At 54.6% G+C, this 15,146-nt stretch overlaps 1 protein-coding gene across 1 annotated transcript; it reads left to right on the top strand.

Moving 5' to 3' along the window:
- Window positions 1–985: 985 nt before the first annotated feature.
- Window positions 986–13,601, top strand: LOC134154910 (ubiquitin carboxyl-terminal hydrolase 42-like). The gene is made up of 14 exons (XM_062601537.1): window positions 986–1,206; window positions 1,902–2,064; window positions 2,561–2,641; window positions 8,318–8,408; window positions 8,757–8,957; window positions 9,694–9,804; window positions 9,980–10,082; window positions 10,255–10,322; window positions 10,508–10,578; window positions 11,127–11,209; window positions 12,372–12,483; window positions 12,884–13,024; window positions 13,243–13,343; window positions 13,544–13,601. Exons 1-14 carry the CDS (start codon window positions 986–988, stop codon window positions 13,599–13,601), a joined length of 1,605 nt encoding a protein of 534 aa, XP_062457521.1.
- The last annotated feature ends 1,545 nt before the right edge of the window (window positions 13,602–15,146 follow it).

The raw sequence follows: 15,146 nt of genomic DNA, 5'->3' as shown, positions 1-15,146 counted from the left end.
TGGTCACGTCTGCATTGTATTTTCCCTCCCACACTGCAGCTTTCTTCACAGCTCTCCTGCTGCAGCCAGAATCACTCAAACAGTGCCTAATGCTAAATCGTGTGTCAGCCCCGCTGCTTGTTTTCTTGCAGCTCTGCTTCCTGAAGCACTGCGAGACATTGCAAGTAGAGCCCAGGCCTGTGCAAATCATGAAAAAAAGGGAAGATTGCTTGGTTTATTTGTAGTGCTGTCACTTCAGCTGAGCCAGCAAAACCAGAATGGCTTCTTCCAGAGTGCTGGCACAATTATGCTAGGGTTTTCAGGGAAAGTGTGAGGGGTGTGAGGTGGGGGAATGGAGGCACAAACATACGCACATATATGTAAAGGGAGAGAGAGAGAGAGACAGAGAGACATTTGGGAAGAGCTTTGATCCGTGTTCAGCTGTCTGGAAGGGCTTCCAAAAATGATGCTGTTTTACTTCCAATATCCAAAAACCAAAAGTAGGGATGAGAAATACTTGCCGGCCTTGCACGTAGAGTTAAAGCAGAGTGTTTTTTGTGTGTAAGGCTCCTGAGGCAATCTGTAGGACTACTGGGGCAGTAGGAGGGGATTGTGTTTGGGGCTTTGCAAAGCTGTGTGTTTGCATATGGCCATCTTACAGTCTCCTCTGTTGCAATACAGAGCTCAGGTCATTTAGAGAGAAAGCGAGCCCTGAAAGAGGATGCAGATAGCGCTGGTGTCCCAGAAACGGTCAGTCATTCTCTCAAGAGGAGGTGCTCTCAGAGGCTGCACCAAAACAGGCAAAACTGCCACCAGCAGCAGTATCGCAACGGCAGTTGGCGCACAGCTTCCCGTCGTGAGAGGAGCTGCTGGGGCAAGGGCAGAAGCTCCGCCCAATGTCCTCGTTACAGACCCCAAAGCAGAGGACAGACAGAGCCAGACAGGTCACAGGAGCATTCTTGCAAAAGCAAGAGGCTCCCCGAGTCGTCACTCTCCAGAGGGCAGGATGGGCATCGCTTCAGCAGGCACCGAGCAGACTGGCACCGCTGTCCAGTGCAGGAGCAGCAGCCTGGAAAATGTTCTCATCAAAGACGAGCACCTCCAGCTGTGTCAGTTCCTGTGGGTTTTGAGGGCCCTACCTGGAAGACTGGAAAGCCAGGAAGCAGAAAAAGAGGCCATCCGCGTGCAGAAGGGAGCGACATCAAAACGGAAGGGAAACGGCGAAGGGTGGAGAAAAGAGATTTCAGCAGTGCGCTCCTCGTTCTTCTCTGGCTGATCCTCTGGTGCTCCCAGTTGGCTTTGAAGAACTCTGAGTAGTGCAGAGTCTCTCTGGAGATCATGTAGATAGGTTGATCAAGTGAAGCTAGGGGAGCTGTGTTAGACCTTAGAATCATGTCTGCACACGGTTCTTGATAAGGCTACAAGAATGCTTGTTCTCATGCATGAAATCTATGACTGCAGAATCATAGATTTGTCATATGCACAGAGGATAACTAGACACCCGGAGCTTTTACAAAGAGTGGTGTAGAAAACTAAAAGGCATAAAATGCCGAACCCCAGAGGTTTCATATGAGGCATAGAACAAGGCAAGAACTAGCCTTGCTTACTGGTTTGTGTGCCAGCCAGGACCTAATGTCCACTCGACCTCTGAGGGTGTCCGTGTCTTAGGAAGGCAGACGTTCAGAAATGACCACAGAGCAGCTGCAAATCACCGCCTGCAGCAGACCTGCTAAAATGCAGTCCCTTAGAGGCATCAAGCAGCACCTCTCTGTTGTCTGTCCTTGCCTCTTTCCTTCCGACAGTATGATCTGGATTTCTCTGTGCTCCATGTTGACAGCGGCAAGCATAAGGAGAAGAAGAAAAAGAGGAGACCCATGAAGAAGCTGAAAAGCTGCTTGGAATGCTCAGATCCTCATTTGCAGAAGTGCCCGTGGGAGGAGAAGGAAGAAGCCCATCCTGCAGGCGGCTCTCTATGGGAGCAGTAGAGGAACAGTGGCAGTGAAGAGCTCCACGGGGACGGGCAGCCTTCCCGTGCAGCTGGCAGCCAGAAATAGAGCTCCATCGCATCCCGTGGGGAGCTGCAAGGTAAGGGGCCAGAGGAAGTGTGCGGGATTCCTTTTCATTCGAGCAGAGCATATTCTTTTAAATGCTTTCTAAATGCTTGCGTGAGGAAGGCTGTGCGGTATGCCCTGGCTTCCAAATACTCTGCCTTAATTAAAAGAAAGACGCGAGGTTAGCTGCTATGCTTGTTTGTTTCCAGTTTTGAGTGGCTACTAGGACAGAAGGCAAAAGCACCACCAAATGTCACGTCCCTAAGGTCTACGATGTGCCAGGAAAGCAGGTAGCCACGTCCTGCTTTCTGCACAGTACCCGCGTCTTAGCAGGCAACTGAAATACAGTGGCTTTGCCAGGAAGGCTTTTGGAAGCCTCCCCCTCAAGGTGGGTTCAGGCCCGGAGTCCCAGCGCACGTCAAGCTGTGGGCAGGCTCAGGTCTTTGCTCTCTAGAAAGCAAACCGCTGAGCAGATGGGTTTGTGCTGAATGTCATGCCAGGGAGTGAGCCCGCTTCCTTTTGTCGTTCAGATGCAGAGCTTGCGGCCAGCAGTCTTGAAGACGCTGACTAAGCTTACCATCAAGGCCACAGCTTACCATCAGCCCCAACAGGTAGCCATTCTCCAAACAACGCTAACCAATCCAAGCTTGAAAATTGTTCAAACACTAGAACAATAAAAGTACTGTCAAAACCAAACCCAGTGCTTGGTGGTGCTTCAGCCTTCTGTACGGAATTGCAGCAAGAGAAGAAGGCTTTTTTTTCACAGTTCTTTTCCCGTAGGCGTCCTTTTATAGCAGGTGCCAGTAATGCCGACGGGTGGTGGAGATTCCGCTGGCGCACAGTGCCTGGCAGTAGCCAAGGTCTGAATGGGGTGCAGCAGGAGCGCCCAGCGGGAGTGCAGGAAGCAAGGGGCTGTGCTGGTCGGGCAGGTGGAGCGTCAGCAGAGCTGATGAGCAGCTGCTAGTGCTTGCCTGGGACTGGGTGGGTGTGTGGAAGCGAGGCTAAGGGGAACTGATGATGCCTGGCAACTGTGTAAGGTAAAGGGAAAGCCCAGGAGGCCCCTGTGGAGAATGAGGGGGTGTTTTGGGGTGCACGGCCACACACACGCGGCTGGTCCTGACAAGACAGCCATGTGCGTCCATTGCAGCTGTTCCAGTTAGATTCCCGGGGGCCAAACGTCCAGTGTGGCAAGCCAGCACAAACACACACACACATACACACACAGACACACACCCCCCCCCAAATACTCTTCAGCAGCAAGCAGTTTATTAGTAAATACTTACAAACAGACCGACCTGATGGTAATCTCGAGAAGGACCACTCCCATGCTTGTCCCGATCGTCTGCATGGTGAGAGAGAGAGTCGTCAGGCACAATCTTTTTGGGCGTCCCCGAGGAGGCAACGTGGTCCTCTGTTGTGTAGCAGCCTCCCTCTCCTTTGGAAAAATTCCGGTATTTCTGATGATTCGCGGTAGGCGGGAGTCCCGGCACCTGGGGCCAACAAGTGCAGGGAGCCTAGCCCAACTCCGGCCCGGTTGCATAACCGGGCTATGATACTGCGCAGGTGTGCAGACTTATTCCGGGGGCCACATTGACTCTGGGGGTCGCTATTTCATTACTCTTCAACTTCTGACCTTCAGGTTGACTGCTTCTCATGGTTATTTTGTGGCTGGAAGCCACAGAACTTATATGTAACCAACTGCTGTTCTTTCTCACAGATTTCCAAGACCTTGTTAGTTATTTGTATTCCGCTTAACACAACAGTACTGTTGTAGACACCCAAAAGTTACAACACGGACATTCTCACCAAGTATCAGGTAGTACGGATACAAAAGTTACAACACGGACAGTTCCCACCAAGGATCATGTAGTAGGGATACAGCAGCCAAGGCAGAGGTGCCAGCGCCAGCAACGTGGGGAAGGGCTGCAGCCAAGCAGGGCGCAGCGGGGCCACAGGGGCCGTGCCACAGCCTGGCGCAGGGGTGCGGCGGCAGGCGGGCCGTGCCAGGGCCGGCACTGGGCAGTGGAGCCGGGCGGCACCGTGTGCGGCCCTGGAGCAGGCAGCCGTGCCAGGGCCCTGGATGTCATCTGGATGTCATCTCCAGGCATATGGAGGAAAAGAAGGTGATGAGGAGTAGTCAGCATGGATTCACCAAGGGGAACTCCTGCTTAACCAATCTGACAGCCCTCTATGATGGAATGACTGGCTGGGTAGAGGAGGGGAGAGCAGTGGACAGTACGTACCTTGACTTCAGCCAGGCTTTTGACACTGTCTCCCATAACATCCTCCTGGGTAAGCCCGCAGGATGTGTGGGTTAGACGAGTGGACAGTGAGGTGGATTGAGAGCTGGCTGAATGGCAGAGCTCAGAGGGTTGTCATCAGTGGTGCGGAGTCTAGCTGGAGGCCTGTGGCTAGTGGAGTCCCCCAGGGCTCAGGACTGGGTCCCGTGCTGGTCAGCTTCTTCATCCAAGACCTGGATGAAGGGACAGAGTGCCTGCTCTGCAAGTTTGCCGATGACACCAAGCTGGGAGCAGTGGCTGATACACCTGAGGGCTGTGCTGCCGTTCAGAGAGACCTGGAGAGGCCGCAGAGCTGGGCGGAGAGGAACCTCAGGAGGTTCAACAAGGGCATGTGCACGGTCCTGCACCTAGGGAGAAATAACCCCAGGCACCAGCACAGGCTGGGGGCTGACCTGCTCGAAAGCAGCTCTGCAGGGAAGGACCTGCGAATGCTGGTGGACGACAAGCTGACCACGAGGTAGCAACGTGCCCTTGTGGCCAGGAAGGCCAATGGTATCCTGGGGTGCCTTAGGAAGAGTGTTGCCAGCACGTCGAGGGAGGTGATCGTGCCCCTCTGCTCAGCCCTGCTGAGGCCTCATCTCGACTACTGCGTCCAGGTCTGGGCTCCCCAGTACAACAGAGACGTGGAGCTACTGCAGAGAGCGTCCAGCGTAGGGCTACGAGGATGGTCGGGGGCTGGAGCATCTGCCCCCTGAGGAACGGCTGCGAGAGCTGCCCCTGTTGAGCCTGGAGAAGAGACGACTGAGAGGGGATCTTACCAACGTCTCTAAGTACCTGAAGGGAGGGTGTCAAGGGGACGGGGACAAACTCTTTTCAGTTGTGCCAGGTGACAGGACAAGACGCAATGGGCACAAACCGAAGCACCGGAAGGTCCGCCTGAACGTGAGGAGGAATTTCTTCCCCGTGAGAGTGACAGAGCGCTGCAACAGGTTGCCCAGAGAAGTTGTGGAGTCTCCTTCTCTGGAGCCATTCAAAGCCTGCCTGGATGCAGCCCTGTCTAACATGCTCCAGGGGACGCGGCTTGAGCAGGGGCGTTGGTCTCAATGATCTCCAGAGGTCCCTTCCCACCCCACCGATTCCGCAGTTCTGCGACCGCTCGGCCCGGGCGCGGGCCTAGCCGGGCCCGCCCGAGGCCCCGGAGGCTGCGGCGGGGCGGGGCAGCAGCGCCAGCGAAGGTCACTGGGCACGCCGCGCGTCGCTCACGGCGCTCCCCGCCCCTCCCGCGCCCCGATTGGCTCTCTGCCCCCACCTGGCCTGCCGCTCAGCCAGCCAGCGCGGAGGTGGGCGGGGCCCGGCAGCAGCCCGCGGGCTGGGCAGCCTGGCGGGGCGGCGCAGCACTTGCTCGCCGCCGCCCTCTCAGCGGCAGCCGCCAGCCCACAGCCTGGCGCCGGCCCTGGGTTCCACGCACCAGCTGCCCGCACTGCCCGCCGGCGCTGGAGGCAGGCGCGCCAGGACACAGCGGGCATCCTGCCCTCCGGCGAGCTGCGCCCGCGGAGTCGACCAAGCTGGGGGCCGAGAGAGGCCCTCGGGCGAGGGCCTTGCGGCTGGCATGGGGCCGGTGAGAGCCCTTGGGTTTGGCCCCCGCTCTAACTCCCACCACTGCCCTGAAGCCCTGCCCCGACCCCAACGCTGCTGCTCGTTCGCAACCCAAGCCCCTGCCCTAACACCCAGCCCCACACCCTCACCGCCCAGCCCGAGCCCAAGTCGAGCGCCCCTTAGCCTGCCTCTCACCCCAGCCCTCACCTGAGCCCTCAGCCCAGTTCCCAGCCGTGTGGTGCTCGCCCGGAGCCCTCGCCTGGACCCAAGAAGGCAGCCCATGCCCAGCCGCTTGCCCGCAACGCTGAGCAGAGCTCTGACCCCTCCCTCAAGCCTCCCCCGATCCCAAACCCCGAAAAGGCAAGCAGCAACCCACAGGCCATGGCCAAAACACTAGGCCCTAACCAGAACCCCAAAGTCCAACCTGAAACACTAACCCTCTCCTGGTTTCCTCTGGACCGAGTAAAGCACGCGCGCTGTAGCACTCCGTGTTCTGAGTTAATGGCAGTGTTCAAGGGAAGGCAATTTCTTCCAGGTTATGCCTGATAAAGCATGCTTTCCTGTACGGTCACATTAGGCATGAGGTTCGTGCTCCAGAAGGCCTTTTGCCCACATCCTACTGACAGAGTTCACAGACATGGTGACTTTTTTGCTCTGTTTCACAGCCCAGCTGTGAAATGCAGTCTTCACGTCTGAGCAGGGAGGCACGTGGAGGCAGGAGGAGGCTCCCTGCAGAGCTGCTTTCCAGTAGGTCAGCCCCCAGCTTGAGGGAGGGAGTTGCCTTTCCTACCTCCTAAGCACTTGGTCTACATCCCCAGCCGAGTGACGGTCTCCATTATCGAGCTCCCAGGAAACACCTGGTCCACCCTCACAGCGTGCCCCACGCAGTAACAGCTCGACCATGCCAGAACTGTGAGCGTTAGCACGACCAGCTTTGTGCAAGCCGAAGCTAGCACCACGTGCTTAGAAGAAGAAGGGCTGTGTGTCTCTGAGGGCCGTTCGCTCTCCTCAGAGCTCCATCCAATTAAAGCAGAGCCTTCCCACCAGTAATCTGTTAACATCTCTCTTCTGGAGAGATGGCAGATTATGCTCCCCACTGCCACAAATACGAGGGGGCTAACAAGTTCAGCTGGCACGCTTAGAAGCAGGCATTTGTCCATAGTCTCCGAAGCTCGTAGTAAGACTTCACACAATGCGCCTTTGCGCCTTTAAACAGCCTCCTTCCTCTTTTCTTCCTCTTCCTCTTCCTCGTCTTCTGTTAGGAAGGAAATGCTGGCTGGCTCCGGAAGCATTGCTTTGCCCTTCCAGGTGCAGACCCTTCCCTCAGAGCAGCTCAGAGAGACAAGGTTGAGCTGGAGTACCGTTTGCGGAAGGAAACGGAGGAACCACCCAATGCCGTCTGAAAAGACCGTCCCAAGCAAGCCGCTTTGGCCACACGCCTGTGCGCATAGCCCAGAGGTTGCCAAAGAAATTGAGCAAAGCATCCCCCACTAGGCACTTGTCAATCAGCTGCTTTCACTAGTTCAGTGAAGACTCTCTTATGCTTTAATCCTGCAGCACTAAGTTTGCTCACGGCGCGCAAAGGGAGAGAGCAGCCCTGTTGCTGGGAAGCCTTCTGGAGAGAGCAGGTCAAAGCATGCTCGCAACGATGAGGACACACGCTATGACGAATGCGTAGGAGCGTCAGGTTTCTCTGCTAATTCCTGGAGACAGGTGAGCTTGTGCAGAGGCTCCCAGAACGACTTAGAAGCTTTCTGGAGTGCCGGTGTCTTTCTTCACAGAGGCTTGCTCGTAAGGGCCACTGAAGGGCTGTGTTTCTCTGGTAGCAGTAGTGCAAAATCCACCGATTGCTTTCCCTCCGGACCTGGAGAGAATTCCTTGAAAAGGACCCCGTTGTGCTCTAGAAGCCTTTGGGACAGCGTGACGGACGGCCGAAGAGGGGGAAAGACCATTTGCAGCAACATGGGCCTGGCGGCCCAAACTGCCCCACAGCTGCGGTGACAGCAGCGTGCCTTTTTTTCTTAGCAGGCTTATTCTGCCCGGGGAGGGAGCACGGTCCCCACCCCCGCCACGAGCGGGGGTCAGCGCAGCGGCCGCCGGCTGCGGACGGTGCCCGGTGGCCCCGGGCGCCGGCTGAGCGCGTCTCTGCCGGGGCCGCGGGGCCGAAAGGGGGCAGGGCCATGCTGCCCCGACACACGCCCGTCACAGACACACTGCGGTCCGATTGGTTGCACCACAGCAGGGCCGTCCCACTGGGCTGGCGGGCGCCTGCTCATTGGCTGAGGTGCCCCCGTCACAATGGCCCGCAGGGCTGGGGTCGCTCTGCAGCAGAGAGGGCGGCGGCGCAGCAGCTCCTCGCGCGCTCTCTGCCCCGGCGCTTGCAGTCGCGCTGGCCCAAGCGAAGGCGGGCTGAGCGAGCCTGCTGGATCGCTGGGCTCATTCCTCTTCCAGCTGGAGCTGCGTGTGGTGAAAATGGAGTCCCACTCTGCAAGCTGGGGTCCGGTACCACCTGCAGGATCTGGCCTAGAAAGCAGCTACTGCTGTGAGTAAAGACCTCAAGAGTAAAGGTTAATTTTGTGCCTGGCCAAAGGCACCGCAAGTGGCTAGTGTTGCAAGGCTTTACGGGTTGACAAGCTGCGGGGGATGCTGGAGAGTTTTCTGGGAATCCATCGACTCCCTCCGCTGTGCGCGACAGTTGACGACAGCATTGCCTAGCAAAAGACCTGCTGCTCAGAGGGTTGCTGGCTTATCTGGGGGTCTTGGCTGTTCCCTTTGTTAGTGTGTAATTGGAGGCCTGAGGTGAAGGGTTAAGGCTAGGATGAGGAAAAGGAACAGAATAGGAAAAGGAACGAAGGCCAGCAGTCTCTTTTGCAATCTCGTTTCCTTGCAGTCATTACGGATGGAATCGCTCCGCCACAAAGGATGCTTTTCCCACCCGAGAAGATTTCTGTGGCTTGGCGGCAAAGGCAAAGTGTTGGAGCTGGACTCCACAACCTGGGCAACACGTGTTTCCTCAACTCTGTTCTGCAGTGTTTGACCTACACTCCCCCTCTGGCCAATTACATGCTTTCCGGGGAACACAGCCAGTCGTGTGAGTACTTGTGAACATGTTCCTTGTGACCCCCTGGACAGCTCTGCAGGTGAAAGAAGAAGAATGACTATGTGAAGCAAACTCTGAGCTGTCCTGTTTTCCCTGTAGGCGCTGGCTTTTACTAGCGCAGGATATCCTGAGCTATCCCAGTCAGGACAGCTGATGGAGTGCTTGTGTTCAGTTAATGGCCTGTGGTCACACGTCGTGCAGGGGGGTGGTGGTTCTTTGGTCCCTGAGGTGAACGAATGATCGAGGGCATTGGGAAGTAAGGCACTTGATGAATCGTTGGCCTCTGGCTTTCTGGCTGGTAGGAAGATGACAACATTTTGGAGGAGGGCATCCCACGTGTTCAGTGTTCCTTCACAGCCGGCTTTCCATCCTGCACGAGCACTGTGAGAACTGACAGAGTCGCTGTTGAACCGTGAGAAGAGTAAGACTCCCAAAGAGCACCGTGAAAGCCGTATGAGCTAGTCTGGCTCTTCCTGTGCAGCTGCCTGCAAAAGAGGGCCTGGCAGTGGTCGTTCCGGGGTTTGCTCAGGAAATGGGTGCTAGTACAGACTTGGTGGTTAATGCTTATGCCCACAGGCTGGGCTGTTGGCGCCTTTGGAGACGAGAGCGTGGAATGGAGAGCAGAGACCGCACTTAGAACTTTGGGGTTGTTGTTGCTCAAGGTTTTCCACAGGTACGTCGGTACCTTTCCCTCGACTGAGGTGCTTTCTTCCTTGTCTCTGGACAGGTCGTGCGCAAGGCTTCTGCATGCTGTGCACAATGGAGACGCACGTTAACCAGGTCCTGTTCTGCTCTGCCAGTGCCATCGAGCCTACGGCTGTCTTCAGTGACCTTAGACGTAAGTCATTTCAGACGGCATTCTTTGTAGCAAGGTGTGAATTTCCAGCGGGTTATGTCACGGGTGCCAAGGGTTTGGCGAGTGGAATGTTTTCAGGAAGAGTGCTTTGAGAAAAGCAGCGTTTCTGTCCTGTCCCTTCTTCTGAGATAAGCATTGTACTCTTTGTATTTCTTAGGGATAGGGGAGCACTTCTGTTTTGGCAGACAGGAAGATGCTCATGAATTCTTACGTTACACCGTGGCTGCTATGCAGACAGCTTGTTTGAGCGGAAGCACCGAGTAAGCAGAACCCGGTTAACCTTTAAGTGCTCTCTAGCGCTGCTGGCACCTTTGTTTCCTACCCTACGTGAAAACCTTTGTCCGGGGTTTTTGTAGAAGAGACGAGCTCTTTAAACAAAGAGCTGAGTCTCTGCCTCAGCTCTTCTGAGTGCTGCTGCTCATTTGTTTCCAGCTTGGACAGCTCGTCGCAAGCCACCACGGTCATTCACCAAATATTTGGAGGGTTTCTACGATCCAGAGGTACGTTTTGAAACTGATACTGTCGTACGTTTTGAAACTGATACTGTCCTTAGAACTGGCCTGTGCCTTTGTGCCCGTTTGTCACAAAGAGCTTGCAGTGTGACTGAAGTAGCGGGTCCCAGCAATGTAAACGAGCAAAGTGAGTCTCCTTGGCAGTTGGTGAGGTGCTTCTGTTTGAATTGCAGTGACGTGCTTGAGCTGCCAAGCAGTTTCGGACTCCTATGAGGCGTTCCTTGATATCCCTTTGGAGATAACGGTGAGAGGTTTTAGAAGTGTGGCAGAAGGGGCGGTGGAAGGCGCCGAGCTTTTGGGGTTTGTTCTTGCTTTCTGTGGCTTTCTAAGCTCCACGGAGTTCCCTTAGGAATGCCCGCTGTTCACGGCAAAAGGGCTTGGTGGTGGTGGTGGCTGGGAAGCGGCTTGGACTCGGTCCTGCTCTGGAAGCCCCGTGAATGGTCTCCGTGTACGTGTGGGGTGTGGGGTTTAAGCTGGAGAGAGAGCAATGAGCATCTCTCCTACACTTGTGATTGGCATTTGTTTTGCTTTTGTTGTTTGTGCAAAGGCAAACCACAGGTTACGTAGTTGTGTGCTGCCACAGGCAGGTCGCTCTTTGTGTCAAAGTACAATCATTTTCAAACAAGGTCGGTGTTCAGCACGCTCTGCTCCTGCCTCCTGCTTTCAGAGTGTTTGCTGCTTCGCAGTAGGTGTGCCACGTGTGAAGGAGGGAGGCCCTCCGGCCAAAGCGTAGTCGCAGGTTTGGATTTGAGTGTGCGGGAGCTGAGGTGTCCTACTTTCTTCCTCATCCAGGCAGCCTCCTCGGTCTCTGGAGCGCTGGAAGAATTTGTGAGACCTGAACTGCTGGATGGTGAGAATTGCTACAAATGCAGCAAGTAAGGTTCCTCCTCCCGCCATTGGAGTGGGAGCTACTGGCTGAACGTGCTGTCCGTCTCAGAGCAGAAGCTGTCCTTGGACTTAATTGAGAAAGACAAAGGAGAGCACGAGAGGCAGCTTTAGCTTTTTCATGTTTTTTATAGCTTTCAGTGTTGTTTTCCCTGGCAGTGGTCAGCCTTGCTAACTGTGAAGCTGCGCACGGACCTATCCCGACGGCCAGGAGTTAAAAGCCGTGTCCTCTGTGTAGCAGTGAGCTCAAGCAGGAAGGAGCTGCGCAGAGGGATTTGGGGTGGGAGGCGACAACAGCTTCCAGAAGGTCCTGGTGTTCCCTGTGGAAGGCAGCTGGGGGCCTAGGTGACTCTCAGCTGGCTGCCTGATAATGAACGTGAGCAAGCTCTGCTGGCTCGCTAGCAGGACAGCTTGCGCAGTTGTTGAATGGCAAAAACTGCAGCCAGGCATTCTGTGGATGGGTTTGGAACTCTCTGCCTTGTATTTTGACCTCAGAATTGGGAAGGAGGCTATGTCAGAGAGCATTACCGTGTATGTCCTGCCTTTGAGCGAGCCACGGAGCAAATTTAGCGGTTGGTTTCCAAGGATTTCAGACGGCTCAGTCTCTTTTCAGGTGACTGTTGGCATCTTGTATTTGTGATGCTGAGAACTGATCCGACTGGGAAGCGCTTTGCCGTTCCTGGTCCGGAGGACTGAGGCTCCCTTTCTCCAGCTCTCTTTCACTGTTGGCATTCCAGCAGAAAGAGGGGAGCCAGGCCCCGAGTTGGAAACAGCCACTTCTGCCTACCAGGCAACAGCAGCCTTGCGTTGCCTTCGGGAACTGCGCTCTGGGGAGAGAGTTACGCTCTTGCTGCCTTTTGAGTTGCTGGCGAGGCTTACTTTTGGGCGCAGCAAAGATAGGTGCTCAGGCATTTGTTTGGCTACCAGAAGACAACGTTCCCAATGTGTATCGAGCGGCCCTCCGCGGTCCATCCTAGTAGGTTTGCTGCACGAGCACGGTTGAAATGCCGTGTGTGTCTTGCAGAGAAGAAGCACCACCTTAGACAAGGAAACGTCATTCTGCTCGGATGAGCGTGGAAAGCTGTTTGAGTTTTGGCGTGAGGGGGGAGGTGTGAAGATGCCTTGATACAATTGCCTGTGCTTTCTTTGAAGGTGTGAGAAGACGGTTGCTGCGTCCAAGAGGTTTACAATTCATCGCTCTTCCAACGTTCTCACCATAGCCCTGAAAAGATTTGCCGATTTCACTGGTGGGAAGATTAGCAAGGTATCTGTGCAGCTGTAATAATGTTTTCTTGGGAAGGGCGATTTCCCAAGGCAGAACACTGCTTTAAAGGTGGTTAATGTCTGCCGACTGTAACTGTAGCGACGGAAGATGTTGAGGAAAAATCAGCCCAAGAAGCAGGTCTTCCTCTTTCTCCTTCCGGCAGCAGCAAAGTTCCCATGTGACGATGAGCGTTTGCCCTGCTCTTGAAGAGCTGGTTTTGCCCTGAGCAGCTAGTTCTCTGCAACTGAAAGGACCGAATGTTGTGCCAGGGAAGACCGATTTCTGAGGAACCCAACAACGTCTGTCTAAACTCGCAGCCCATGTTCTTAGAGGTGCTTTTCTCCGGCTCTTCCGTCAAGTGTTCCCAGATGAGTTTAGAATGCCCTTGCTCTGTCTTCAGGACGTGAACTATCCAGAGTATTTGGACCTTCGAGCGTACATGTCTGAGTCAGCTGGAGAGCCAGTCCGCTACGCCTTGTACGCCGTGCTGGTGCACAGAGGTGCCAGCGGTCGTGCAGGGCACTATTTCTGCTTCGTCAAGGTAAGCATCAACTTCATTTCTTGCGGGGTAAAATCTGTGCTGGTGAAGAGAAACTTGCCGCAGCATGTTGCTGGCAACCACTGTTGTTAAGGGGAAAGGGCTCGCCGCATGTCTGCTTTGACGAGTCTTGGTGTATCCTTTGTCCGGGAGTGTGCTGTCTGGGATTTCCCGCAGAAAGCACGCAGTTGCTGTAAAGGCATCGGTGCCTTTGTTTGCAGGCCAGTAATGGACTGTGGTATGAGATGAATGATGCCTCGGTAGTCCTTTGCGACATCAACACCGTTCTCAGTCAGCAGGCGTATTCACTTTTTTATATCAGGTAAGAGCAAGTATTCAAAGGGGTTCAGGGTAATTTTGCGCTACTGAAACTTCTTGTCCTCTGACGTGTTTTTCTTTCTGTCCTGGGAGGAAAGGACTGTTGGTAGAAATCAGTTCTGTCCAGCGTGCTATTCCCCGTGCCGTGTGTTGTCCTTCATTGCTTGGCCTTCACCTGCTGCACTTGCGTAACTTGTTACGTAGGTGCTCTCGGGAGCTGTCCAACGCCAGCAAGGAGAAATTGAGGCCGGAGGTGGTGTAAGGATGAGTCCCCTGCAAGGGACAGCTGTGGTAGCAAGACCAGCATCTAATGTTCAGCTTGTAGTCTTGGTTACGTTTTCAGTAGGACGGATCAGCTGCTGCAGGAAAGTGATAGGATGCGATTCAGCCCAAGAGGAGGCTGACAGACCACGTCTCAGCTGCGATCTCTGTTGTTTCCCAAGGTGCTGTGAGGAGACACTTGGAGAAGGCACTTCTTACGCACCTGTGCCATCCCCTGCCCCTTCGTTCCTTGGTCAGCAGGAGGCTAATAATAAGCAGGCCGGATTTCTGGGACCACAGCATCCTCCTCATATGATGAAGGTAAATGTGGGTGAAGAGAGAGAAGGAGAAAGGCATCAAATTGATAGTGGGATTATTCTCTCTCTTCCATCCTCCCTCCCTCCCTCCCTTCCTCCCTTCCTCCCTTCTTCATTCCCACCCTCCCTTCCTTCTTTTCTCCTTATTTTTTTTAGGGGGGTGGGTGGTGGTCACGTCTGCATTGTATTTTCCCTCCCACACTGCAGCTTTCTTCACAGCTCTCCTGCTGCAGCCAGAATCACTCAAACAGTGCCTAATGCTAAATCGTGTGTCAGCCCCGCTGCTTGTTTTCTTGCAGCTCTGCTTCCTGAAGCACTGCGAGACATTGCAAGTAGAGCCCAGGCCTGTGCAAATCATGAAAAAAAGGGAAGATTGCTTGGTTTATTTGTAGTGCTGTCACTTCAGCTGAGCCAGCAAAACCAGAATGGCTTCTTCCAGAGTGCTGGCACAATTATGCTAGGGTTTTCAGGGAAAGTGTGAGGGGTGTGAGGTGGGGGAATGGAGGCACAAACATACGCACATATATGTAAAGGGAGAGAGAGAGAGAGACAGAGAGACATTTGGGAAGAGCTTTGATCCGTGTTCAGCTGTCTGGAAGGGCTTCCAAAAATGATGCTGTTTTACTTCCAATATCCAAAAACCAAAAGTAGGGATGAGAAATACTTGCCGGCCTTGCACGTAGAGTTAAAGCAGAGTGTTTTTTGTGTGTAAGGCTCCTGAGGCAACCTGTAGGACTACTGGGGCAGTAGGAGGGGATTGTGTTTGGGGCTTTGCAAAGCTGTGTGTTTGCATATGGCCATCTTACAGTCTCCTCTGTTGCAATACAGAGCTCAGGTCATTTAGAGAGAAAGCGAGCCCTGAAAGAGGATGCAGATAGCGCTGGTGTCCCAGAAACGGTCAGTCATTCTCTCAAGAGGAGGTGCTCTCAGAGGCTGCACCAAAACAGGCAAAACTGCCACCAGCAGCAGTATCGCAACGGCAGTTGGCGCACAGCTTCCCGTCGTGAGAGGAGCTGCTGGGGCAAGGGCAGAAGCTCCGCCCAATGTCCTCGTTACAGACCCCAAAGCAGAGGACAAACAGAGCCAGACAGGTCACAGGAGCATTCTTCCAAAAGCAAGAGGCTCCACAAGTCATATGGGCCCATACACGGGATGCATTCTCAGCACGCTGCGTGCTGCTTCCCATACCAGGCACAAAATGAGAGCAGGTGCGTCACTCGCACTTCTAT

Source organism: Rhea pennata, unplaced genomic scaffold, assembly GCF_028389875.1.
Source record: "Rhea pennata isolate bPtePen1 unplaced genomic scaffold, bPtePen1.pri scaffold_76, whole genome shotgun sequence".
Taxonomy (NCBI): Eukaryota; Metazoa; Chordata; class Aves; order Rheiformes; family Rheidae; genus Rhea; species Rhea pennata.
The sequence above is the reverse complement of the archived record's forward strand: the minus strand, read 5'-3'. Positions and strand labels throughout refer to the sequence as shown.

Coding starts and splice junctions, on each gene's coding strand:
- LOC134154910 (XM_062601537.1), top strand. CDS start 986: ATGGGCATCGCTTCAGCAGGCACCGAGCAGACTGGCACCGCTGTCCAG. Junction 10,323..10,507: donor AGGGTTTCTACGATCCAGAG/GTACGTTTTGAA, acceptor TTTGAATTGCAG/TGACGTGCTTGAGCTGCCAA. Junction 13,025..13,242: donor ACTATTTCTGCTTCGTCAAG/GTAAGCATCAAC, acceptor CTTTGTTTGCAG/GCCAGTAATGGACTGTGGTA.